At 38.9% G+C, this 26403-nt stretch overlaps 1 protein-coding gene across 7 annotated transcripts in view; it reads right to left on the reverse strand.

Moving 5' to 3' along the window:
* TUBGCP5 (tubulin gamma complex associated protein 5) overlaps nt 1-24404 on the reverse strand; it is a 65883-nt gene extending 41479 nt beyond the window's left edge. For 2 of the 7 annotated variants that reach the window (XM_007098929.3, XM_007098928.3), the window contains exons 1-6: nt 24046-24404; nt 21415-21468; nt 21196-21304; nt 8575-8671; nt 8085-8164; nt 7316-7451 (exon numbers count right to left, since the gene is read on the reverse strand). In XM_007098929.3, coding sequence (XP_007098991.1) covers nt 7316-7451; nt 8085-8164; nt 8575-8671; nt 21196-21304; nt 21415-21468; nt 24046-24191 — 622 coding nt within the window. In that variant the 5' untranslated portion in view covers nt 24192-24404. The remainder of the gene's footprint in view (nt 1-7315; nt 7452-8084; nt 8165-8574; nt 8672-21195; nt 21305-21414; nt 21469-24045) is intronic. The other 5 variants (XM_007098932.3, XM_007098930.3, XM_007098934.3 and 2 more) reach the window with 3 other exon arrangements.
* Nucleotides 24405-26403: the final 1999 nt, after the last annotated feature.

Raw genomic sequence — 26403 nt, forward strand, 5'->3', positions numbered from 1 at the left:
TTGTGAATTTGACTATGATATGCCTTGTTGATGGTTGGTTTTTGTTGAATCTAATGGGAGTCCTCTGTGCTTCCTGAATTTTGATGTCTGTGTCTTTCCCCAGGTTAGGAAAGTTTTCTGCTATGATTTGCTCACATAACCCTTCTACCCCTTTTTCTCTCCCTCCCTCCTCTGGGACCCCTATGATTCTGATGTTCCTTTTTAATATGTCATTGATTTCTCTAATTCCTAAATCGTGCTCTTTTGCCTTAATCTCCCTCTTTTTCTCTGCTTCGTTATTCTCTATAAGTTTATCCTCTATATCGCTGATTCTCTGTTCCACTTCGTCCATCCTTGCCGCTGCTGCATCCATCTGTGATTGCAGCTCAGTTACAACATTTTTAATTTCATTCTGGCTATTTTTTACTTCTTATATCTCTGCAGAAAGGGATTCTAATTTATTTTCGACTGCAGCTAGTATTCTTATTATCATGGTTCTAAATTCTGGTTCAGACATCTTGCTTTGTGTCTGTGTTAAATCTCTGGCTGTTGTTTCTTTGCGCTCTTTCTTTTGGGATGAATTCCTTCACTTGGTCATTTTGAAGGGATAAAAGGACTTAATGAGGTAGAAAAATTGAAATTAAAAAAATTAAAGTTAAAAAAATATTAAAATTAAAAATTAAAAACACACCCACACAAAAATCTAATAGATGATGCTAGATTCTAGGTGTGTTTTGGTCTGGGTGTAGAAAGTGGTTTGACAGATTAGAGAAACAAACAAAAAAAAAACAAAACAAATAAAAAAGGGGGGGAGGAAAGAAAAAAAAGGAAATCGTTTGGGAATTTGAAAAAATGAATATACTAAAGTAGACTAAAATACACAAAAGTAGAGAATATAGTAGAAAAAAGTATAGAAAAATATTTTTAATAAAAATTAAAAATAAATACGAATTTTTTCATTTTCTGTATTTAAGAAAAAAAATGAAAAAGAGAAAAAAGATAAAAAGAAAAAAGGAAAAGGCAAAAAAAAGAAATCGTTTGAAAATTTGAAAAAGTGAATATAGTATACTGAAATCAAATGATGGGAGTAAGATAGAATTTGAAAAAATTTACATAAAAGCAAAAAATATAGTAATAATTAAATAAAAATATTTTTAAAAGAAAAAAGAAAAAGAAATTAAAAAAAGGAAATTGTTTGAAAATTTGAAAAGGTGTGTACACTGAAGTAGACTAAAATAAAATGATGGAAATAAAGTATAATTTGAGAAAATTTAAACAAAAGTAAAAAATACAGTAATAAAAATTAAACAGATATTTTTAATAAAAATTGAAAATAAAAATGAGTTTTTTCTCTTTCTGTATTCAAGAAAAAGAAAAGAATTGTAAAAGAGAAAAAGGAAAAAGAGAGAGAGAAAAAAATTGAGTAGATGAACCTGCTAACAGATTGAAGTAGAACTGAAATTGCTTTGTTTTCCTCTAGAGGTAGGTCAAAGTAGCTCTTTATAGTCCATAGATTAAGCCGGCAGTGAGGTTTGTGTTCCTGAAGAGCAAAACTGGCCCAGTTGGGTGGGGCTCAGTGTAACAGATCCGCTCTCCACTAGATGGTGCTGCTAGCCTACTGGGGTGGATTGTTGTAGTGCTCATCAGTGCACATGCGCGGGAGTGGTGAAAAATGGTGCCACCCAGTCTGTTCTCCCAGATTAGCGTCGCGCACGAGTTATCCGTCTTCAGCTCTCATCCACTCCCCACTTTTCCACTCTCTGTGACCAGGCCCCAGGGAGTACCTCTCTCCCAAGTTTTGTCTCAGATGTGGTTGTTTTCCCTGGGTCCCTTACTTCCGAAGGACTGTGGCTTTGACCCGCTCCGCCCCTCTGTGGGAGGGTCTCACCAAGCGATGGCCGAATGAGCTATGGCCCACTGGATCCTGCTATTGACGGTGACCCGAGACTGCAGCCAGCTGCCAGCCTGCCCCCCCAAAAAATCGCGAGACAGTGTGGCCTCAGTGTTTCAGGGACCATGGAAAATCACAACACACATCTGACACTAGGCTTCACCCTCAACAACCTTGTCCCAGCACCAGTGAATGTGGCTGCCTTCCGGGGTCTGCTGGGACCAGGTGGCTTCAACAGTCTCTACCAAATGTCCTTCCAGCAGTGGAACCGCTTTCCCCGTGTGGCCCGAGAACCTCCCGGACCCCACTCTGTTCCTGGGGATTCACCTTTCCCACCAGAGCACTGTCAGGTATCAAGCTGTGGAGTTGCAGCCTTTGCGCTCCCCTTGTTTACAGTCCTAATGGAATTTAAACCCTCTCCTTTCTCCTTTCTCCCTTTTTAGTTTAGTCCCTGCGGCCATTTCCAATTTTCTACTTTCTCTCCAGCTGCTTTTGGGGAGGGGTGATTTTCCTGTACGCTCCCCCTCTCCCCAGTCTCTGTCCTCTCTCCACCTGCAAAAGGGGTTCCCTACCTTTCAGGGCTTCTTGCTCCCCAAGTTCAGCTCTTCGTGTTACATACCTGCTGAATTCTGTGGTTCAGGTTGTGTAGATTGTTGTGTTAATCTTCCAACTGGTTTTCTAGGTGTGTAGGATGGTTTAGCGTTGGTCTGGCTGTTATTTTATGGACGCGAGATACACAAAAAGCTTCCATGCTGTTCTGCCATCTTGGCTCCTCTCCTATAATCAGTATTTTTAAACAGTTTCCCCAGATGGCTCCTTTTGCATAATAGTTTTGGAAATAACTATTTTCAAGACCACAAATATAAATTCTAAGTTGTTCTCACTGTATAAACCTTTCCTGCCTCTCTCAAAGTTGTTCCATCTTTTAGGTTCTCTAAAGCATTACACTTTATTTATAGCAGTTATCACACTGAATCACAGTTTATCTGTTAACAATATAGTTTCCCACACTATACTGTGAGTTCTTCATATGAAGGAATAATGTTTCCTGTTTTTTTTTGTATTTTTAGTCTGACAATATATGATGAATAGCAAGAGCTCAATGAATTTAGTTAAATGCACATTTGAAACATCACAGTTCTAAAAAGAACATGTGCCTTTCACTTGTGCCCATGATGAAAAACCTTATTATTCCCAATTCCAAATACTATAAAATTACCATCAATTAATCTGTCCAATATTCAGTTACAATTTGGGAGCTGGGGAAAACAGAATTTTTTAAAATTCTGGGAACACCTTTAAAACTTCAGCTTTCCTGGGGCGCCTCAGTGGCTCAGTCAGTTAAGCCTCTGACTTCAGCTCAGGTCATGATCTCCCCATCTGTGAGTTTGAGTCACAAGTTAGGCTCTGTGCTGACAGCTCGGAGCCTGGAGCCTGCTTCAGATTCTGTGTCTCCCTCTCTCTACCCTTCTCCCACTCACGCTCTCTCTCTCTCTCTCTCTCTCTCTCTCTCTGAACATTAAAAAAAACCAAAACTTCATCTTTCCTAAACACTTCAGTCTCAAAAAAAAAAAAAAAAGAAAAAAAAAGAAAAAAGAAAGAAAGAAAAACCCAATGGAATCAACAAACTATTACAATTAATATGTAAGTTCAGCAAATGCTGGATATAAGAACAATTTACAAAAACCAACAGTGTTCCCATACACCAGTGATAAAACAAAAAAGACATCATTCACAGCAAAAATGATTAACACATGTAAAAATTAATACTTATAATCTTTATAAAGAGAATTCCCAAATCGTCGGACAAAAAATTAGAATTAATGTAGGTATTTTCAAAGTAAAGATATTAAATCTCTCCAAGCTAAATATATAAATTCAATGCAATCCCAATAAAAATTCCAGCTGGATTTTTTTTTTGTAATTTTTTAAAATGGTTTTTATTTATTTTTGAAGGCGAGAGAGAGAGAGAGAGAGAGAGAGAGAGAAAGAGAGAGAGAGAAAGAGCATGTGCAGGGGAGGAGCAGAGAGAGAGGGAGACACAGAATCCAAAGCAGGCTCTAGCTCTGAGCTGTCAGCACAGAGCCCAACACAGGGCTCGAACTCACAAACTGTGAGATCATGACCTGAGCCAAAGTCGGACGCTTAACCGACTGAGCCACCCAGGTGCCCCTCCAGCTGGATTTTTAAAAAGAACTGCTACTGCTTCTAAAATGCTTATGGAAGGGGTGGCTGGGTGGCTTATAGTCTGATAAGCATCCGACTTCAGCTCAGGGTATGACCTCATGGCTTGTGGGTTTGAGCCCCACATCAGGTTGTGTGCTGATAGTTCAGAGCCTAGAGCCTGTTTCGGATTCTGTGTCTCCCTCTCTCTCTGCTCTTCCTCCGCTCACACACTGCACCTCTCTTTCTCTCTCTCAAAAATAAATAAACATAAAAAAAAAAAAAGATAAAAAGCTCCTTCAGTCTTGCCTCTTCTGTGAAGTGGCCACTGATATCCCTCTTGTTTTCTTTCGGGTTTCATGTCTTTCCTTCCCAACCGCACCCTTCAGAGTCTTTTGTATGTCTAGATACTAATTCCTAGATTTAACATTGCAGTTGTTGTCTAGTTAACGTTTTTCATGGGATACTTCAAACAGAATCTGATTCTTTTTTTCTATTTTGTTGTACTCAGACCTGTAAATTGTTCATAATGTGGTTAGCACTTGGGCCCGACGTGGGGCTCACATCCATGAACTGTGAGATCATGATCTGAGCTGAAGTCGGATTCTTAACTGAGTCACCCAGGCGACCCAAGGATGTTTTTATCTTGACAAGGTCCCAATAGTTCATTTTTGCTTTTGTTTCCCTTGCCTCCAGAGACATGTCAAGTAAGAAGTTGCTGCGGCTGAAGTCAAAGAGGCTGTTGCCTGTTTTCTCTAGCAGAATTTGATGGCTTCCTGCCTTACATTTCGAGTTCATTTTTGTGTATGGTGCAAGAAAGTGGTCCAGGTTCATTCTTCTGCATGTCACTGTCCAGGCTTTCCAACCCCATTTGCTGAAGAGACTGTCTTTTTTTGCTATTGGATATTCTTTCCTGCTTTGTCAAACATTAGTTGGCCATACCTTTGTGGGTCCATTTCTGGGTTCTATATTCTGTTCCACTGGTCAGTGTGCCTGTTTTTGTGCCAGTAGCATACTGTCTTGATGATTACAGCTTTGTAATACAGCTTGTAGTTCAGAATTGTGATGCCTCCAGTTTTGTTTTTCTATTTCAACATTACTTTGGCTATTCAAGGTCTTTTCTGGTTCCATACAAATTTTAGAATTGTTCTAGCTTTTATCAAACTCAACACCCAAAAAAACAAATAATCTATTTAAGAAATGGGCAAAACATGAATAGACACTTTTCCAAAAAAGTCATCCACAAAGCTAACAGACACATGAAAAGATGCTCTACGTCACTCATCATCAGGGAAATACAAACCAAAACCACAATGACATATCACCTCACACCTGTCAGAATGGCTAAAATTAACAATTCAGGAAACAACAGATGTTGGCAAGGATGCACAGAAAGGGGATTTTTTTTTTTTTTTTTTTTTTTTTTTTTTGCATTGCTGTTGGGAATGTAAACTGGTGCAGCCACTCTGGAAAACAGTATGGAGTTTTCTCAAAAAATTAAAAATAGACCTACGCAGTAATTTGCACTACAAGGAATTTATCCAAAGGATACAAAAATGCTGATCTGAAGGGGCACATGTACCCCAATGTTTATAGCTGTACTACTGACAACAGCCAAATTAGGGAAAGAACCCAAATGTCCATTGACTGATGAATGGATACAGAAGATGTGTGTGTGTGTGTGTGTACGCGCGCACACGTGTGTGTGTACACACATGCGCACACACAATTACTCAGCAATCAAAAAGAATTAAATCTGCCATTTGCAACAACATGGATGGAACCAGAGTGTATTAAGCTAAGCAAAAATAAGATAAAAACAGAGGGAGACAAACCATAAGACACTCTTAAAATACAAAGGACACACTGAGGGTTGCTGGAGGGGCAGCAGGTGGGGGGGATGGGCTAAATGGGTGATGCACATTAGGAAGGGCACTTGAGATGCACACTGGCTATTGTATGTAATTGATGGAACACTAAATTCTACTCCTGAAATTATTACCACAGTGTATGTTAACTAACATGGATAAAACAAACAAACAAAAAACTGAAGGAGCTGAGGAGCCACAAGTACTTATCCCAAACAGTCAAATGCAAATGGAAACAAAAGTACCCCAAACCAGAGAGGTGGATCTTATCAAGCAGGGAGGAGATTGTGGGGGCCAGGTCCATAATGCACATGGCACTAGGTGGGGGGGGCAAAGGCAGCTCAAGACAGTCCACAGGGAAGTGATAATAGAAATGTGGTATTGCAAACTGCAGAAACCTATGTAGCAGTTAGGAGTGACAGAAGAGAGGTTCAAGAGTGACATGGACAGATTTAAAATAAAGATAAATGAAAAGAGGAATAGAACAAAGCTTTGCACATGGGATAATACTAGTACATAATTTCAAAACAGAATATACCAATCAACAGAATATGTTTTACAGGAACCCAACATATGTGATAACACAGGTATCAAATACATTAGAATAGTGCCTACAACTGGGCTAGCAGAAAAAGGGAAAGGGAAGTGAGAATCAGAAATAGCAGAAGAGATGATATAAACCAAACTAAAAGTTCCTCCATGGACTAGGGATGATGATGTGCTCTGATAAAGGTCTAATACACAAGTTAAAAAGAAAAAATAAGCCAGAAAATCATTAGGATGCCAAATCAGCTTTAACTTCTTTGTCCATGTGGCAAGGTTCAAGTACAGTGAACAGAGTCTGGTTACATATCCCAAGCTTCATGGTTAGTGAAGGGGTTAGTTTCACAGTTACATGACCACAAAAAAAACAATGTAACCAGGACTTTGTTTCCTTACCTACAAAATGAGAAGTAATGAGAGGTAATACAACTAGAGAAGTAATACAACTCTGAGGTTGCTTCCACTTCTTTCTAGATTCTACCAATTCATAGTTCCTCACTAAAACTCAAAAAGCAGACATTCCAATTTAAAATTAAATTGTATAGATCTTTTCTCCTTTTATTTAGTTACTAACTAGCAAAGTCAACCCTTCTCTAATAAAAAAACAAACTAACATTTAGGACTATCAAAGTTCTCAGAACTATAAAAAAGGAACAGAATTTCACTCTAAATCCCTTTTCAACATTAATTTTGTAGTGCCACTTCTTAGACACTATAGAAGAAAGATCTACTAATGGTTTAAAAACATTTATGAGGATGCCAGAGCTTACCAATATCTTAAATCACACAGAACTGATCCCCAAAGATTGCCTGTCCTTCCAGAGAATTCTTGTATGAGAAAATGATGCCAGCATCTGAGAACACATGGTACCTTTCCAGCTGACACGAGGCCCCAATTTTCTGTTTTGATCTTGTTCTTCTAATGGTGTCCTGTCCACTTGAATCCCAGAGTCTTCTCTACTTAAGGGCTGTTGATCATCTTCGTCTTCACTTTCTTCAGACCAGTTCTGATTAAAAAGGGAAATATACCTACCCTTAGAGTGTGTAGTGACTAGAGCTATCTAGATGATAAGATTAAGAAAATTTCAGAAGAAAAGCAAAACTAAACCAAATGACACTTTTTTCTAAATGTCTTGAAAGTTACTATTATAGCATGGAATTATTTTTGGTGGCAAAGCCCCCCAAGAGTCACAGCTTCTTTTTTTTATTACATTTATTTATTTTTGAGAAACAGAGTGAGACAAAGTGTCAGCAGGGGAGGGGCAGAGAGAGAAGGAGACACAGAATCTGAAGCAGGCTCCAGGCTCTGAGCAAGCAGTCAGCACAGAGACTGATGCGGGGCTCAAACCCAAGAACTGTGAGATAATGACTTCAGCCGAAGTCGGACGCTCAACCAACTGAGCCACCCAGGCGCCCCTAGAGTCACAGCTCCTTAAGGGATACTTACATTCATTCCATTCAACTTTCTAGTACTATTAATTCAGTGCAAAATCTTAATAAATCTTTGATAATAAACTACTCTAATTTAATGAAGAGTATTCCTGTTTTAGTTAAGTTGCTCTAGGGTGGAAGGAACCATAAAAATAATATATCACTTGGCATGTATTTGTATTTACAATAGCTAAACTATTGCTACTTACTGGTGTGTCTACATTCGGACCAAGGGCAATTTCTTCACCTTCCATCAAGTATTTTCCCCAGTCAAAATCATCTTTCTTTTCTATAATGTAACAGAAGAAACTCATTAGTTTTATAAAAAATATGTGGGGGAAAAACTCCCAAAGCTATAGGAAAAAAGTCTAACAAAACTCAAATAAAATACACTCAGAAAACAAAAGTTCAAAAATATCAAAATACTCAATAAATTGATATTCTAATACATTTTAAATTTTAACTTCATCTTCAAAAGTGATTTTTCTCTTTATCTAATTGAAAGTAGTTTAACTGACAAAGTCAAAATGAGGACTTTCAAAATGAGGATATTTTAAATGAGGATTTGCAATTGCAATTGTATCCAAAGCAAGAGAATATTTTAGTTTCATAGATTTTTACAACTTTTTATAAAATCTCAATGTCTGACAATAAAACCAATTTTACTTTTGTTATATATTAAAGCATTTGGTAACATACCCACTTCTTTATCTCTTGGTGTTTCCACATAATTGCTGTTTGAAGGAGAATCAGACAGACACAGAAGAAGTGACAGTATTGAATAATGCACATCTGTCTTTAAAACAAAAAATGAGGAATATAAATCACTGAGGTTGTAAAGAGCTTTCAAAACTAGTTTAAGAAAAGTTAACCCCATGTCAGTTGTGTCCCCAATATTGTTCCTAGTTGGAGAAAACATGAATTATATCTAAATAAATCCTAATCTCTTTATCTTTTTTATAGTTCAAATGTGTACATATAAAGAATCTGTCAAAAATGCATTACCTGAATGCTAATGAGGAATTGTCAGAAAAACCTAAACTGAGGGAAATGCTACTAAATAACTGGCCTGTGTTCTTCAAAAATGTCAGGGTCAAGATAAAGAAAGGCTGAGGAACTATTCTAGATCAAAGGATACTGATTAGTGAACCTGAGCAAGGGGTATACTGGATCTCCTTTACTTTCTTCAAATTTTAAGTTTTTTTTAAAACGAATTATTTTTAAAAAAGTATTTAAAAAGTTACCAAAAAATAAAAATACCCCCAAATATGTTAAAAGTCATAAACTGTGCTGGAAAGGAGAGAAAAGATGGGTTAAACTCAAGGAAGGTAAGTCTCGGATGTCTAAAGACCAGGTGAGCTTTTCCTATTGTATATTCTACATAAATCTTCCACAACTTAATGGGGTTACATCCAAATAAAGCCATTTTAAGTTGAAAAGACTGTAAGTTGAAAATGTATTTAATACATTCACCTAACCTACTGAACACCATAGATTGGCTATACCCCCCCCCCTTTTTTTTTAAGTAATCTCTACACCCAACATGAAGCTTGAACTCAGGACCCCAAGATCAAGATCCCATGCTCTACTAACTGAGCCAGTTACACACCCCATGCCTACCCTATCTTAAACATGCTCAGAACACTTAATCATTTTACACAAAGCCTACTTAATAATAAAGTGCTGGGGTGCCTGGGTGGCTCAGTCGGTTGGGTGTCTGACTCTTGATCTTGGCTCAGGTCTTGATTTCGGAGTCGTGAGTTCAGGCCCCTGCAGTGGGCTCCATGCTGGATGTGAAGCCTACTTAACATAATAAAGTGCTGAATATCTCATGTAATTTATTGAATACTGAACTGAAGGCAAAAACCAGAATGGTTGTATGGATACAACCCAACAAGTAAGTGTATGTAAGTATACTGGTTGTTTACCCTCATGAGCACCTATCTGACTGGGATCTGTGGCTCAATGCCATTGCCCAGCATCACCAGTATCCTACTGCACATCACTAACCTGGGAAAAGAAAAAGTTCAAAATCTGAATCTTTTAATTTTTTAAAGTTTATTTATTTATTTTGAGAGAGAGAGAGAGAGAGAGGAAGAGAGAGGCAGGGAAGGGCAGAGAGAGGGAGAGAGGGAGAGAGGGAGAGAGGGAGGGGGGGAGAGAGAGAGAGAGAGAGAGAGAGAGAGAGAGAGAGAGAGAGAATTCCAAGCAGGTTCCACACTGTCAGCGTAGAGCCTGATGTGGGGCCTGAACTCACAAACTGCAAGATCATGACCAGAGCTGAAACCAAGAGTTGGATGCTTAACCGACTGAGCCACCCAGGTACCCCTCAAAATATGAATCTCCACTGAATGCCAATTGCTTTTTTGTAAGTCAGGGACCATTTGTAGTACCTTATATGTGTCTTCAGAGTGTTTATTATAATTAAATAACTTAAACTATCTGGGCAGTGATGATCATGTCTTGTTTATTCTGTGTTCCTACCACCTAGTATGATGCCAGGGACACAGTAAACATTTGCTGAACTTTCCTAGGAATGCTTAGGCAATACATCACTAATAAGACTGCAAAGAGCTGCCCTTTTTCTGGTAATTTTTCACCTGCCTGGAAATGCCTGAATTCCTTTACCGAGGAAAAGAATTTTTATTCCACAGAGAAAAGTGGTCTAAAATATAAATACTTGAAAAAGAAATACCTCTCACTATATAAATCTGTTACTTAGTAATAATTGTTAACATCAGATTTTTTTTTTTATTTTGTGCACCTGAATAAGGTGAAAGTTACCAGTGGCAGAGGAAAGAAGTGTATGCAGTAAAATGGTACACATCAAACCCTTGTGGATCTCCCTACTTTGCAAAGGATCAGAGCATTGACCTGTTGTGGTGTAAGGATGCACAAAAGCAGCTCTTGGTCACGGGAAGAGGACCTGAATGATGCCATTTCCCTACTCCTTGTTCATTTTCTGAGTAACATCTATAAAGGAACTTCCCCTGAGAGAACTCAATTAATTGAGTTTATCACTGAACAATAAATTAGCAATTAGCACTAATGGCCAAAATGTAGCCTATCAACCAGCTGTATACCATGCTTTGACCACAATTACTAATTGTAATAAAGAAAAAGAAGACTGCTAAGAGTGGGGACTCTGGCACTTACATTTAGAAGATATGAACTATTTTACTTAACTTAAAAAAAATTTTTTTTTAACGTTTACTTATTTTTGGGACAGAGACAGACACAGCGTGAATGGGGGAGGGTCAGAGAGACAGGAAGACACAGAATGTGAAACAGGCTCCAGGCTCTGAGCTGTCAGCACAGAGTCCGATGCAGGGCTTGAATTCATGGACCGTGAGATCATGATCTAAGCCAAAGTCAGACGTTTAACCGACTGAGCCACCCAGGTGCCCCAATTTTACTGAAGTTTAAAAATATAAGTTAATTTGTTCTTTTATGCCATCTCTTTACATAAGAGATGAAGATAAAGAGCTGGAACTCTATCTACACATCAACCACATGCCCCTAGTCTCTGTTTTCTGAAGCCCTGCCTGGTCCCTGCTACTCTGCAGAAAGTCAATGAACACATTTACATATATGATGAAAGAAGCAATCCAATGTGTTGTACATTATATCAGAGGTGGTCCTGAATCTCAAATTTAGGAATAACATATACTCTACTTTCACATTCTTTGAAACTCAAAGCTACGAAGAATTAAGAATTTATAGTTCCAGCGGGGTTTTAAAAGTAGGTCAAAGTCTTTGCTTATTTTTCCAACAATAACTAACTCCAAATTCTCTTTTGCCAAATATCATTAAGAGCCTGGAGGATGGTAAACTGCCATTTACTGAGTAACTCCCATGAATACTATATATCTCTATTTATAATAGATAGTGAAGTTAGAGATTCACTTCTGGCATGATTGGAGGCACATGGTCTTCAAATCCTCTCCTCTAAAAGTAACTAAAAGCTAGACAAAATTACCAGACAACCATTTCAGTGCTCTCAATGGACTATGGGCATACAAATGCTGAGAGGAATTAATCCATGAAAATGATCTCAGGGAAGAACTATGTGAGTTTGTGGCATATTTGCTATTTCACTCCTTCTAGTTCTATCACAGTTGTAGTTTAACCAGGATAGACAGGAAGTGAAAACCAGCAGCTTTGCTGTTGTTGATGGAAAAGTCTAACTGAAATCAAAGAGCTGTCAGCTAAAGTGCTAAATGCAGTAGCAAGTGAAGTGGGGAGTCAGTGGTTGTAGGCCTCTGTGGGGCGAGTAGCCAACCAGCAGAACAGTTGAGGGTTTATTAGGGAAATCCTGAGGCAAGACAGCCAAAGGGGCATGTTAAGCTTTTCATGTCTTGGGTTGACTACAGGTTGTGCTGTACATAGCAGAGACTGGAGTGGACCCAAACCACCTATACATTCTTGGCTGATGGAGCACGAATTCATGCAATGAGATGAGAGACGACTAACACAAAATATAAGCCAGGCCTTAAGTATGAGTGTACTTCTCAGACCACACACAAATAGATCAGACTAACACCCAAAGATCATTTAATATAACACATCATATGTTATGAACTAAAAGTTTGTCCCCCTCAAATTCGTATGTCGAAACTCTAACCCCTGGTGTGATGATAGTTGCAGATGGGGCTTTCGGGAGGTAATTAGTTCATAAGAAGACCTGGTCTAATGGGATAAGAAGAGATATCAGAGAGCTCTCTCTGCCATGTGAGGACACAGGGAGAAGGTGGCCATCTATGAGCCAGGAAGAGAGTCATAACCAGCAAATCAATCAGTCAGCACCTTATTCTTAGTCCTCCCAGACTCCAGAACCATGAGAAAATAATTTTTTTGTTTTTTTTAAGCCACCCAGTCTGTGGCATTTTGTTATGGCAGACTGAGCTAAGACCTCATGTTAATATAACACAAAGCCAAAAACATAAGATTATCTGAAAGGTGCAGAACGAAATTTGACAATATCCAAAGCTTAATCATGATAAAAACTCTCAACAGACTAAGAATAAAAAAGAACATCTCTGAAATGATAAAGGGTATCTGTGAAAAACCTACAATTAACATCATAATTAAGGGTTAAAACTGAAGCTTTTCCTCCAAGACTGGGAACAAGGCAAAGATATCCATTCTATTTATCACTGTATTGGAGCTTCCAGCTAGTGCAAAAAGCCAAAAAACACTTCACATTGGAAAGGAAGAAGTTAAACTGTTTTTGGAGACGACATGACCCTAACAGAAAATACTAAGGAATCCAGATGACAATTACTGGAATAAATGAGTTTAGCAAGTCTAAATACACAAAAAATTTAAAAGTGAATTAACATTTTAATATGCTAGCAATAAGCAAACTGCAAATGAAATTAAGAAGACAATTCCATTCATAACACCATCAAATAGAAGAAAATATTTAGAATAAATGTAAAAGAAATGAAGGATTTGTACATGGAAAAAACTGCTGAGAAAAATGAAAGATGATATGAATAAATGGAGAGTTCATGTTCATGGATTAGAAGACTTAGTATTGATAAGACCATGTAGTAGTTTCTAAAGGTTGCCATAACAAAATACCACAAACTGCATGGCTTGCAACAAACAGAATTTATTTTCTCTCAGTTCTGGGAGCTAGAAGTCTAAAATAAAGCTGTCAGCAAAGCCATGCTCAATCTGAATGCTTGAGGGAAGAATTTTTCCCTGGATAGAACTTGGACTATCTTTTCTGGGGATGTAATTCAACCAATGATGGCACTACTTCCCAAAATGATCTACTGATTCAATGCAATCCCTGCCAAAATCCTAGAAGGTTTTCTGTAGAACTTTAGCTGGTCCTGAAATGTGCATGGCAATTCAAAGGGTCTAGAATATACAAAACAGTTTTGAAAAAGAAAAAAGTTGTAGTACTTATATTACCTGATTCTGAAACTCCTATAAAGCTACGGTAATAAACACATTATGGTATTTGTGTAAGGATAGGCATATAAATTAATGAAACAATTCAGAGTCTAGAAATAAATCCTTACATTTATGTTCAATTTGTTTTTGACAAAGTTGCCAAGACAATTCAATAGGTAAAGAATAGTCTTTTCAACAAATGGTGAAGGGACAATTGAATATCTGAAGGTAAAAAAACAAAAAACAAAAAACAAAAAAACCTTTAACTTAGATCCTTTCCTCACAATATATACAACAATTAACTCATAAGGAATTATAAATCGAAATACAAGTGCTTAAACTGCTAGAAGAAAACAGAGGAGAAAAGCCTTTAGCTTTGGGTGAGGCAAAGAGTTCTTAGACATGACACCAAAAGCACAAGTTATAAAAGAAAGAAATAGATAAAATGAACTTCATTAAAATGAAAACCTTTTTAAACTTCAAAAAACACCATTAAAAAAAATGACAAGACAAGCTAGGAACTAGAATATTTGTAAACCATTTTTCTGATGAAGAACTTGTGTAAGAAAGAAACAATGATGACTCAGTAAGAAGACAATCATTTAAAAACGGAAAAAAACTTTAACAGACATTACAGAAGACATATAAATGGCTAAAAAGCACATAAAAATGCTCAACCTTTAGTCATTAGGGAAATGTAAATCAAAACCATAACAATGTATTACTACATATTTTGTATGATGTATATATAAAAGATAGATAAAAAATAGTGTTGGCAAGAATGTGGAGAAACTGGAACCCTTATACATTGCTTGGGGGAATATAAATGATATAGCCACTTTGGGAAATAATTTGGTTAAACCTAAGCTTACCATATAACCCAGCAATTCCACTCCTAGAAATGTGTCCAAAAAGAGTGAAGACTTATGTTCACACACAGCTTCTATAAGAATGTTCACATAGTGTTATAAGAATATATAACTATATAAGAATGTTCATATAGTGAAAGTTCACAATAGTGAACTATTCATACTAACCAAAAACTCGCAACAATCCAAATGTCATCCACTGGTGCGTAAGTAAAATGTGGCTTATCCATACAATGAATACTATTTAGCAATTAAAATAGAAGATGAACACATGCTACAACATGGATGAAACTTCAAAACATCATGAAAGAAGCACACAAAAATTATATACCTTGTGAACTCATTTATATGAAATATCCAAGAAAGGCAATTTTATAAATAGAGCAAACAGATTAGCAGCTGTCTGGAGCTGGGGTGGGAGCAGGCACTGACTGCAAATGGGCTTGAGGGAAACTTTTGGGGTAATGGAAATGTTCTAAAACTGGATTGTAGTTGCACAACTACACATTTACTAAAACTGGTGAAATGTATATCCACAGTAGATAGATTTTATGGTATGTTGTTATATACTGATAAAACTAAAAAAAAAAAAGTATGAAGTTCGGAAATTAAAATGGTGGAGAAGTAGATTGACCCTGGGCTTTCCTAGTCCCTCAAACACAGCTGTACTGAGATCAGATCACTTTCTGAAACACCTAGGAAATTAATCTGGAGTGGCAAAACGATCTCCATTGTTGGAGGGAGACAGCGAGGCAGGTGCAAGGTACAAGAAGTGAACTGGGTGAGACAAAAACAGTGGTGCCATGGAGGGGAGGGAACCCTTTCTGTGGAGAGACAAAAGGGCAAGAAAAAGAGAGGGGATGAGAGAGTGTGGCACTCATTTGCACAGGAGAAAAGCCTCTCTGGACCATGGGCCGGGGAATAAGAAGTACTGAGTGTAGCAGGTTTTCTTGCAAACGGTGTTTGGAGCTTAAACTCTGAGGTTTTGGAAGTGTGCAACTTACTCCAGAGTGGAGCTGTGGCATGAGCTACTGGGGAGAAGAAGGACACTGGTGCTGGAGTGCATAGCGTGGTGTAGGGATCTCAGGGGCATACTGATAGAGAACATTCTCCTTCCTAGAGTACTTTTGTAAGAGGGTATATTGCCTCCCCAAGGACAAAAGACCCTGCAGGTGCCAGCAAAAGGTCTTTAATCAGCAGGGGACAGAGATGCACCCAGAGAGAATAACCTTTGCTGCTTTTAGTGGTGCTACACCATAGATTCCACACACTGTGCAGGCCTGGGACTGTTTTTCAGAGACAAAAGAGTTTAGACAGAGTAGAGGGGCACTACTCCAGAGGAGGGCATGGGTCAGCACGGTTGCATGTCCTTTAAGACTTCAAGTTTTGAATCCCAGCTGCATAAGTTTGAACTCCCAAAGAAAAGATGCAGGAGAGTTGTGGTACAGGGCAAGCTGACTGCCCTCACTCACTGTTCTGTGAGGGTTGCCTGACCAGTGTGGGGTGTGCAATCATCTGTCCAGCGATGAAGGATTGGGGTAGTGCCATTTTCCCCACATACCAACACAGTATGACTTCGGAGAGCAACACAGCAGCCTCCAGTGGAGGCAGGCCCTACCTACAACAAACCTCGCCCCCCCTGTGCCTGGCAACTGCTTATTTACTCAGGCAAGACTAACTCTGAACCAAGGCAGTGGCTCAGGCTCTCCTCTAGAAGAACAGCACAGCCAGGATGCACCAAGTACACTGAAAATTGAATGCTTCAAAATGACAACTGCAGTTCTGGTGGAAACAGGGCCAGGCTTAATATTTTTCTTTCTTCTTTTTTTGTTTTGGAATCAAGGTAATAGTTTCTTATTTATTTTTTTTCATTTCCTTTTCTCTCTCTTTTTTCTTTTTCAACATTACTTTGGCTATTTGGGGTCTTTTGTGGTTCCATACAAATTTTAGAATTGTTTTTCTAGCTCTGTGAAGAATGCTGCTATTGTTTTGACAGGAATTGCATTGAATGGTGTTGGGCAGTATAGACATTTTAACAATACAGTACGTGTTCTTCCAATACATGGGCATTAAATGTTTTTTCATTTCTTTGAGTCTTCTTCAGTTTCTTTCAGAAGTGTTCTACAGGTTTCATATAGATCTTTCACCTCTTTGGTTAGGTTTATTCCTAGGTATCTTATGGGTTTTGGTGCAATTGTAAATGGGTAACTTATAAATGGGATACACAAAAAATAAATGCAAAATGGATTAAAGACCTAAATGTAAGACAGGAAACCATCAAAATCCTACAGGAGAAAACAGGCAGCAAACTCTGTGCCCTCAGCTATGGCAACTTACTAGACAGGTCTCTGTAGGCAAGGGAAACAAGCAAAAATGAACTATTGGAATCTTACGAAGATAAAAAGCTTCTGCACAGTGAAGCTATCAACAAAGCTGAAAGGCAACTGACGGAAAGGGAGAAGATATTTGCAAATGGCATACTGGATAAAGGGTTAATATCCAAAATCTATAAAGAACTTATCAAACTCAGTATCCAAAAAACAATCCTGTGAAGAAATGGGCAGAAGACATGAATAAACACTTCCAAAGAAGACATCCAGATGGCTAACAGACACATGAAAAGATGCCTAGCATCACTCATCATAGGGAAATACAAATCAAAACCACAATGAAAAGCCACAAATCAAAAAAAAATCACAAATCAAAACCTCACACCTGTCAGAATGGCTAAAATTAACAACACACACAACAGATGTTGGTGAGGATGTAGAGAAAGGGGAACGCTTTTGCACTGCTGGTAGGAAGGCAAACTGGTGCACCCACTCTGGAAAACAGTATGGAAGTGCCTCAGACAATTAAACACAGAACTTCCCTACAGCCCAGCAATTGCACTACTAGGTTTTATTAAAAGGATACAAAAATGCTGACTCAAAGGGGCACATGCACCCCAATGTTTATAGCATTGCTATCTACAATAGCCAAATTATGGAAAAAGCCCAAATATTCATCAACAGATAATACAGATGATGTGGTATTTATATATACAATGGAATTATTACTCAGCGATCAAAAACAATGAAATCTTGTCAACTGCAACAACATGGATGGAACTAGAAGAGGGTATTATGCTAAGTGAAATAAGTCAGAGAAAGACAGATAAATGATTTCACTCATATGTGGAATTTAAAAAACAAAACAGATGAGCATAGGGGAAGGGAAGCATAAATAAGATAAAAACAGAAACGGAGGCAAACCATAAGAGACTCTTAATTACAGACTCAAGAGTCTACAACATTGCTACACTATAACAGGTGTGTGGAAGATGCCACAGCAAGGGGGAAAACAGCAACCAATTCTGGATGTAGGTGGCACAAGAGTTGAGGACAGACAGGGAGAGGATAGGATTGTACAGATTTCTTTCTTCCACACATATTTATTGTCTACACTGTTCCAGGTGACTGAGAATAAATCAGATACAGAACCCTAAACTTGTAAAACTCACATGTGAAAGGGGAAAATATGAAAGAAACAATAACGAACGTAATAACATACTGCAATACATAGTATCAATAGAGACAACACTTGGATTTAATATTAAAGGATGAGATTTCTCAGGCAGGAGAGAAGGGGAAGGGCAGTTCAAGTACAGGACATAGGACGTGCCACAGCAAAGCAAAGGGAATGTGGTCCCCCTGTGCTCAAGGAATGTACAGAAAAATCACAGGATATGACAATGAAAAGGTCAAAGCAGGAATCAGAAGTGACACTCACTGTTTTATTTAATTATTCTGTACAACACAAGTTTTCACTGGTTCAAATGAGACTGAGATTAAGGCATTTGTCTTGCCAAAATGAGTATAGTAATAGTACCTGGTGAACATGGTCTTTATGGAACTAACAGGGCCTGGCATGCAGTAAGTGCTGTAACAATGCTTGCCATTATTTTTTTTTTATTAGTACTATGCTGTCATAAGGTCTAAATTATTAAATTCTATAGTCTGCCCAGGAAGTTGTATAAATAAATCAAGCAAAGATTTGCCGCCTCCTCTTTCAAAATGGTCCTTGCAGAAATAATACACATGAGTGTATTCCACACAATACACACAAGTGTTCCTTTTTTTGTTTTGTTTTTGTTTTTTGGAATTGTTCCTTTTTTATTTTCAGAGGATTTACACAATTCACTGACATCCATTTGGAAAATTATGCCAATTATTTAAAAAATATATATTTTTTTAATTTTATTTTTTAAAATTTACATCCAAATTAGTTAGCATATAGCGCAACAATGATTTCAGGAGTAGATTCCTTAGTGCCCCTTACCCATTTAGCCCATCCCCCCCCCCCCACAACCCCTCCAGTAACCCTCAGTTTGTTCTCCATACTTATGAGCCTTTTCTGTTTTGTCCCCCTCCCTGTTTTTATATTATTTTTGTTTCCCTTCCCTTATGTTCATCTGTTTTGTCTCTTAAAGTCCTCATATGAGTGAAGTCATATGAGTTTTGTCTTTCTCTGGCTGGCTAATTTCAATGAGCATAATACCCTCCAATTCCATCCATATAGTTGCAAATGGCAAGATTTCATTCTTTTTGATTGCCAAGTAATACTCCATTGTATATATATACCACATCTTTATCCATTCATCCATTGATGGACATTTGGGCTCTTTCCATACTTTGGCTATTGTTGATAGTGCTGCTATAAACATGGGGGTGCATGTGTCCCTTCAAAACAGCACACCTGTATCCCATGGATAAATGCCTAGTAGTGCAACTGCTGTGTTGTAGGGTAGTTCTATGTTTAGTTTTTTGAGAAACCTCCATACTGTTTTCCAGAGTGGCTGCACCAGCTTGCATTCCCACCAACAACGCAAAAGAGATCCTCTTTCTCTGCATCCTTGCCAACATCTGTTGTTGCCTGAGTTGTTAATGTTAGCCATTCTGACAGGTGTAAGGTGGTATCTCATTGTGGTTTTGATTTGTATTTCCCTACACACAAGTGTTCCTAACTCTCAGGGCATGGATTCAGAGCACTGCAGCTCTTTTTTCCAGAAATACTTTTATAGCCTTTCCTTAGTTTCCGATAGTTTCAAAAATTTTTTAAAGCTCTCTTCCTTACAAAGAAGAAAGCTCTCTTCCTTACCACTTCCCACAGTGTAGACAAAGGTAAAACCTAACAATTACAGAATATCTCACAGAAATTATTGTGAAGATGAGTTAATGTATGTGCATAATAAAGGGTTTACTCAGGAAGCCTGAGTTGCCCAAACTCTGAATATCTCAAAGGTCTCAGGACAACTCACCCTTGACTAGCTCCTGAGAGCATGAGTGGGACAGAAAGAGAGGGAGACACAGAATCTGAAGCAGGCTCCAGGGTCTGAGCTGTCAGCACAGAGCCTGATGTGGGGCTCGAACTCATGAGCTGTGAGATCATGACCTGAGCCGAAGATGGATGCTCAACTGTCTGAGCCACCCGGGGCGCCCCTGTGAATGTATTTTCTTATGCTTGAGGTCCTTGGTTTGACCTCTGCGGGAGGCTGGAGACTGAGGAACTAAGGTCAGTCACATGTGCATTGCACATCCACGTGACTGACCCCCAACAAAAATGCTAGACACCGAGGCTCAGATGGGCTTCCTTCGTTTGCAACACTTTGCATGTGCTGTCATACATTATCACTGGGAGAATTAAGTGCATCCTCATACAACTCTTATGGGAAGGCATACCTAGAAGCTTATTCTTGGTCTCTTCTGGACTTTATCCTATGTATCTTTTTTCTTTGCTCAATTTAAATCTGTATTCTCTTACTGTAATAAACTGTTAACAGTGAGGATAACAGCGTTTTTATTTTTATTTATTTATTTATTTATTTATTTTTTTTTTTTTTAATTTTTTTTTTTCAACGTTTTTTATTTATTTTTGGGACAGAGAGAGACAGAGCATGAACGGGGGAGGGGCAGAGAGAGAGGGAGACACAGAATCGGAAACAGGCTCCAGGCTCCGAGCCATCAGCCCAGAGCCTGACGCGGGGCTCGAACTCACGGACCGCGAGATCGTGACCTGGCTGAAGTCGGACGCTCAACCGACTGCGCCACCCAGGCGCCCCGATAACAGCGTTTTTAAAGTTTTGTGAATCCTTACAGTGAATCACCAAGTCTAAGGGTGATCTTAGGAACCCACAATTGAATGTGAATGTGCTGAGGACAGCACCTGGCATCTAGTAGGCATTACATAGGTAGTTATTATTACCAAGTGCTGAAAAGCCATTTAAAATTTTAAGACAGTCAGACAGTGTTATTATTTGTGCCAATCTCTGATCTCAATCTCCATAGTAGGTTGGGCTAAGAAGATAATTACACAAGAACATGCTTTTTCCTGGATCACAAGCCTGAGGCACACTGGGTTTGATGACAATGCTTAAGTCAATTTCCAGAAGACTCTGCTCCAATCATAATTGTAAAATAAATGTTTAAATAGTAACAGAAACAAGTTGATGATAACCGATTAGAAATGGTAAAATATAAAAGAGATCTCACAATATAATGCATACCTTTATTTCCTTTATGCTCAGAAGAGATGCATTTAGAAATTCCTCAGTTAATCTCTTCCAACTAGCAGCTTTGCTGAGATCAGAATGAATGATGAATTTTTCATAAATTCTAAAATATATTTAAAAGTAAACTGACAGTTATAAACTTACATTAATAGAAAGATTTATAAGAAAATGCATATATTTTTGAATATGTACATATATACGAAACTAACTTACCCTTCTATTGTTTTTTCTACTTTGTGGCTGTTAACATCCAAGAAATGATGAAATCTAAAAGAGAAAATGCAATTCTTAGGTGAACCTTGTCATATAGCTAAGTAGACCAGTCTCAGAGCCCTCTATATCCCCACAGTCACCCTATATTCGGCAAGATATTTCCAGGAGTGCACCTCTCTCCCTGTATCACCTCTACCACCCAGGCAAACAGCCACTGCATCTCAGAAACTGCTCAAGTACAGGTCATCCTTAGCCTCCTTTGTCCTCTGATTCCTTCATCTTCCCATAATGCCTTGTATCTAAGTCAGTATAGCACATTCTATAGCAGGGGTTCCTAATCTTTTTATGCCATAGTGAAGCCCAGTGAAGCTTAGGCTTTATGAATTTATGAAACATTACTTCTCAAAGTAATGTTTAAAAAAATTTTTTTAATGTTTGTTTATGAGAGAGAGAGAGAGAGAGAGAGAGAGAGCGCGCGCGCACGAGAGGGGGAGGGGCGGGGAGTGGGGGGAGACACAGAATTTGAAGCAGGCTCCAGGCCCTGAGCTGTCAGCACAGAGCCTGACACGGGGCTTGAACTCACAAACTGCAAGATCATGGCCTGAGCCAAAGTCGGATGCTTAACCAACTCAGCCACCCAGGTGCCAGTGAGATGAAATACAAAAAAACCCAAGCCTACTGAAATATGGTTGTGAAGTACCTTTTAAAGTTTGTGATATAATGAGACATTTATTAAAGCATTAAATAACAAGATCTAGCAATGGATCCACAATTATCAGTAAAGCAACAGCAAAAAATATTTGAAAATATCTGCCACAACTTTATGATGTGAACTATGTGATTTCTACCTGTGACACAGTCCTAGGTAAATTATTATTGCTTGTTGCTTTTATTTGTAATTTGAGGAAATGCCAGTTTTTAGTTAGAGGTTAGTGTAATTTTTTCTTGTCTAAGTTCATAACACCTGAATTCTACAGGCTCTCAGATTAAAAACTCCAATTCTATATCATATGTAGACCTGTCTTCCTTTAGGATAGAGGCTATATTTCACTCATCTCTGAATTTCTAGGGCCTTAGAACATGGCCACAATTCAAAAAAGAAAGAAACAAACAAACAAACATGGGACACCTGGGTGGCTCAGTCAGTCAAGTATCTGACTTCCATCTCATGGTTCATGAGTTTGAGCCCTGCATGGGGCTCTCTGCTGTCAGTCCAGAGGCCACTTCAGATCCTCTGTTACCCCCCCCCATCCCCCCGCTGCCCCTCCCCCACTCATTCTTTTTCTCTTTCTCAAAAATAAACAAAATTTTAAAAAAGCAAACATGTATTGTTCATTTTTCTCATGGATTAAAGCATCATATAGCTCATTCAACTCACTTTCTAATTTTTAGTATCAAAGACAACAATCTGTATTTAAAAGAAATAATTTACACCACTAAAAATATATATCTAATTCTATTCCAGTAAATGGCTGAATACAGAACATCCCTTTATCACTTAGTTTCTCAATGTGAGACAGTAACTTCTAATGTCTCTCTGAAGTCTAAAATGATGTCCAGCTACCTACTGCCATTGACATATTAACTAATAGAGAAATTATTTGGGGGTACAGCACTTAAATTTCTGTCTTATATGACCTATTCAGACATTGTTATATTTATAGGTTACACTTAAGAACTGAACTCATTATTTCAGAAACTTGGCAGGCTTTTAGACTCATTGTCTGTTCTCATTATAAACCAAGTAGGCACTGTATGTATGATTAAGGTTGATGATCAAGAATACAGAAACTGAAAAACCATTTCTATTGAAATTAAATAGGCAAATGTATGTTGCCTATTACATATAGGATGTACATTCTTTTAGTAATAATTCTATTATAGGTAATGATCATAACAGTACTGTCTAATTTACATCTTCCATAAATAAAAATAGGAGCTCTGACTTCATAAATCTCGAGAAATTACATGAGACACTGTATTAGAAATTGTATTACATGGTGGCTTAGTGTACTATGTGCCAGGAACTATTCCAAGTGTTGGGATAAGAAATGAACAAAACAAACCATTATCCCTACCCTCATGGAAGTTACATTTTAGCTGGAAGGAGGGGTGGAGGAGACAAACAGTAAACAACATACAAGTTATCCAGTGTACTATGCTGTGCGTTTTGAAAAGAGAAAAAAAAAACAAAAACAAAAACACAAGACCAAGGTAAGAGAGATCTGGAGTGGCTCAATAAGGGGTAGGGAGTAAATAAGGGGTAGGGAGTAAGAATACAGTGTTAAGTAGGGTTTGACCATTATTTTGCTCTAAAACTTCATTTACCTACTCATTCAAAAAATGTTTGCTGCGCAGTGCACAGCGCTAAGCGCAGAGAGTGGGAGAAGGAACATGAGAGACACAAACCCCTTCCCCAGAAGTGCGCTTCTAAGGGTAAGGCCGACCCTTAACAACCCAAAACCCACTGTTTCATTATGCGTTTGTCACACGCGACAGGGATCCAAAGGACACTAGAGCACCAAGCTCCTGGGAGGCAGCGCGCATGACGGTCGGAAACACGGCCGCGCGCCCGGATACCCCTTGACCCATTCCTGTTCCCAGCCTCGGCCCCGGAGCCGCACCCCACACCTGAAGTTGGACCAGGCAAAGTGCAGGGCGAGCTGGAAGTTGGGGTCCGCCTCATCCTGAAGGCCAGCCACATGGCGAATGAGCTCGCGAACGTCGCGCTCCTGCTGTGGGTCCAGTTGGCTCCAAGACGGCGCGGGCCGGAACATACTGCTCTAACTTCCACAACGACGCCCTTCCGTGAGGTTGTTCCTTGCTCTCGCGAGAGTTCACGCTCCCACCACTTTGCTCCTCGGAGAGGTTCCGGCCGCTGTCGCGAGAGTTCGAATTCTAGCTCCTGCCTGGTTGTGTCCTTGCTGATTCTTGTAGGACGCTCTTGCGTGCGTTTTCCAGTTTCACCTTGAGTACATTTAGGAGCGTCCTCAAAGAAATAACCGTTACTGTTAGTCAGATTAATAATAATCTCTGGCTAACCTTGGTTGGTGGTTTAATTTACGATGTTTGGAGAACAGTCATTAGTCCTCATTCGCACCTACCTTTTCAGGTACCGTGACCAGTTAATTGTCCATTCTTATCCAAGCTTCAGTTTCTCCTTCTAGAGGTGATCTCTAATGATCTCTCAGTTTCCCTCTGTCTACATAGGACACACTACATGGTCCTCACTACAGCAAGTGTCAGCAAAGTGGCTTGTCTGGCAGAGGCAGACAGGCTGAGCGCTGCTCCTTCTGCTCTCACTGGCTTGTGATTGGGAGCTGCCAAAGGACTTTATAATTCCTGTTGATTAAAGATGGAGTATGTCTTTGTTGTTCAGTACTTAAAATTCAGTAATTAAATTACTGAAATACAGTTCAGTAGTTAAAACTGTACCTGTGAACCGTTTCTGTTCATTTTAAAAAAAAGTTTTTATTTATTTTTGAGGGGGGAGGAGGGGCAGAGAGGGAGTCAGAATCTGAAGCAGGCTCCAGGTTCTGAGTTGTCAGCACAGAGCCTGATGTGTTGCTGGAACCCAGGAACTGTGAGATCATGACCTGAGCCAGAGTCCGAAGCTCAACTGAGCCACCCAGGTGCCCCTGAACTGTTTCTGTTCAATATTGCATCTAACTATTCCAAAACCTGTTACATGGACTTCTTTATGTTTTCTTTTAGGGATCTGGTAGGGTTTCATGTGATTTATTACATTGTTTTACTGTAGTAATAGTTGATATACCACTGTCAGTCCATTTGGGCTGTTGTTACAAAATACTATAGACTGGGTAGCTTATAAACAACAGAATTTATTTCTCACAATTCTGGAGGCTGAAATTCAAAATGAGGGTGCCAGCATGGGGTTGGGTGAGGGTGTCCTCACATGGTGAAAGGGGCAAGGGAGTTCATTAGGGTCTCTTTTATAAGGGTACTAATCCCATTCATAACGGCTTTGTCCTTATGACCTGATTACCTCTCAAAGGCCCAACTTCCTAATACCATCATCACTGGATAGATTAATAGATTTAATAGATTAATAAATTTCAACTTAATAGATTTCAACATATAAATTTTGGGCAGACCATTCAGACACCATAGCAACTACCGAAAACATAGACTGCACATGATTACACAAATCTTACAAGAAGGAGAAAATCATAGTATTAGATGCTTCTATGAAAGGGAATTTTTACTCTATTCTTGAGCAGTCTTTTCTACTCCAGTTTCACCTGTCGTCTGTACATTTATCACTCTCAAATCTGTGTAAGTAGTTCACGTTTTTCTCAGGACCCCAAACCTATAATCTAATTGCTTTCTGTACATCTCTAAAAATCAAAGTATATGCATATGCTTACATGTGTCTCTATTTCTTTGTCCAGCCAGTTGGTCTTGACCTTTGGAGGGAGACTTAGAAAACTTTCCACAGGTCACTCCCAGTGACTTGGACTTCTTAAAGATTGAGCCACTCTTCCTGGGCTTCTCTGGTTGGCCTGGGTTAGCATCTCTTTTCTGAAAGGGGAGTTGAAATAATTTTCCCAAGGTGCCTTAGATGACTGAGTTCCATTCAAAACACCATAAGCCTCCAGACATCTTCTGTAGACCTCTAAGTCTGGCCCTAGCTGGTCACCCCTTTGGCAATGGACATGGAAACAGTTTTTGGGAAGTACAAATGAAAGATAGACAGCAAACAGGCCAGGAGTACTGCCATCTGTCCCTTGCTGACCTGGATCAGTGCTGCCCTCCAGTATGGTGCTTAGATAAATTTTCTGGAAGTGCATGCAAAGACTGGGCTCCATGCATGACTACAGCCTGGCCAAAGGCACCATCCTTATCCCACTTGTCCACCTTGTCCCATGACCCCCTCCCACCACTTGGAGGGACTTAGAAATATTTAAGGATTATCTCTGTCAAATGTTCCACACACGGGACTATGCCAATCCGGGGATGCCTATTGCA

This window comes from Panthera tigris, chromosome B3, assembly GCF_018350195.1.
Source record: "Panthera tigris isolate Pti1 chromosome B3, P.tigris_Pti1_mat1.1, whole genome shotgun sequence".
Classification (NCBI taxonomy): Eukaryota; Metazoa; Chordata; class Mammalia; order Carnivora; family Felidae; genus Panthera; species Panthera tigris.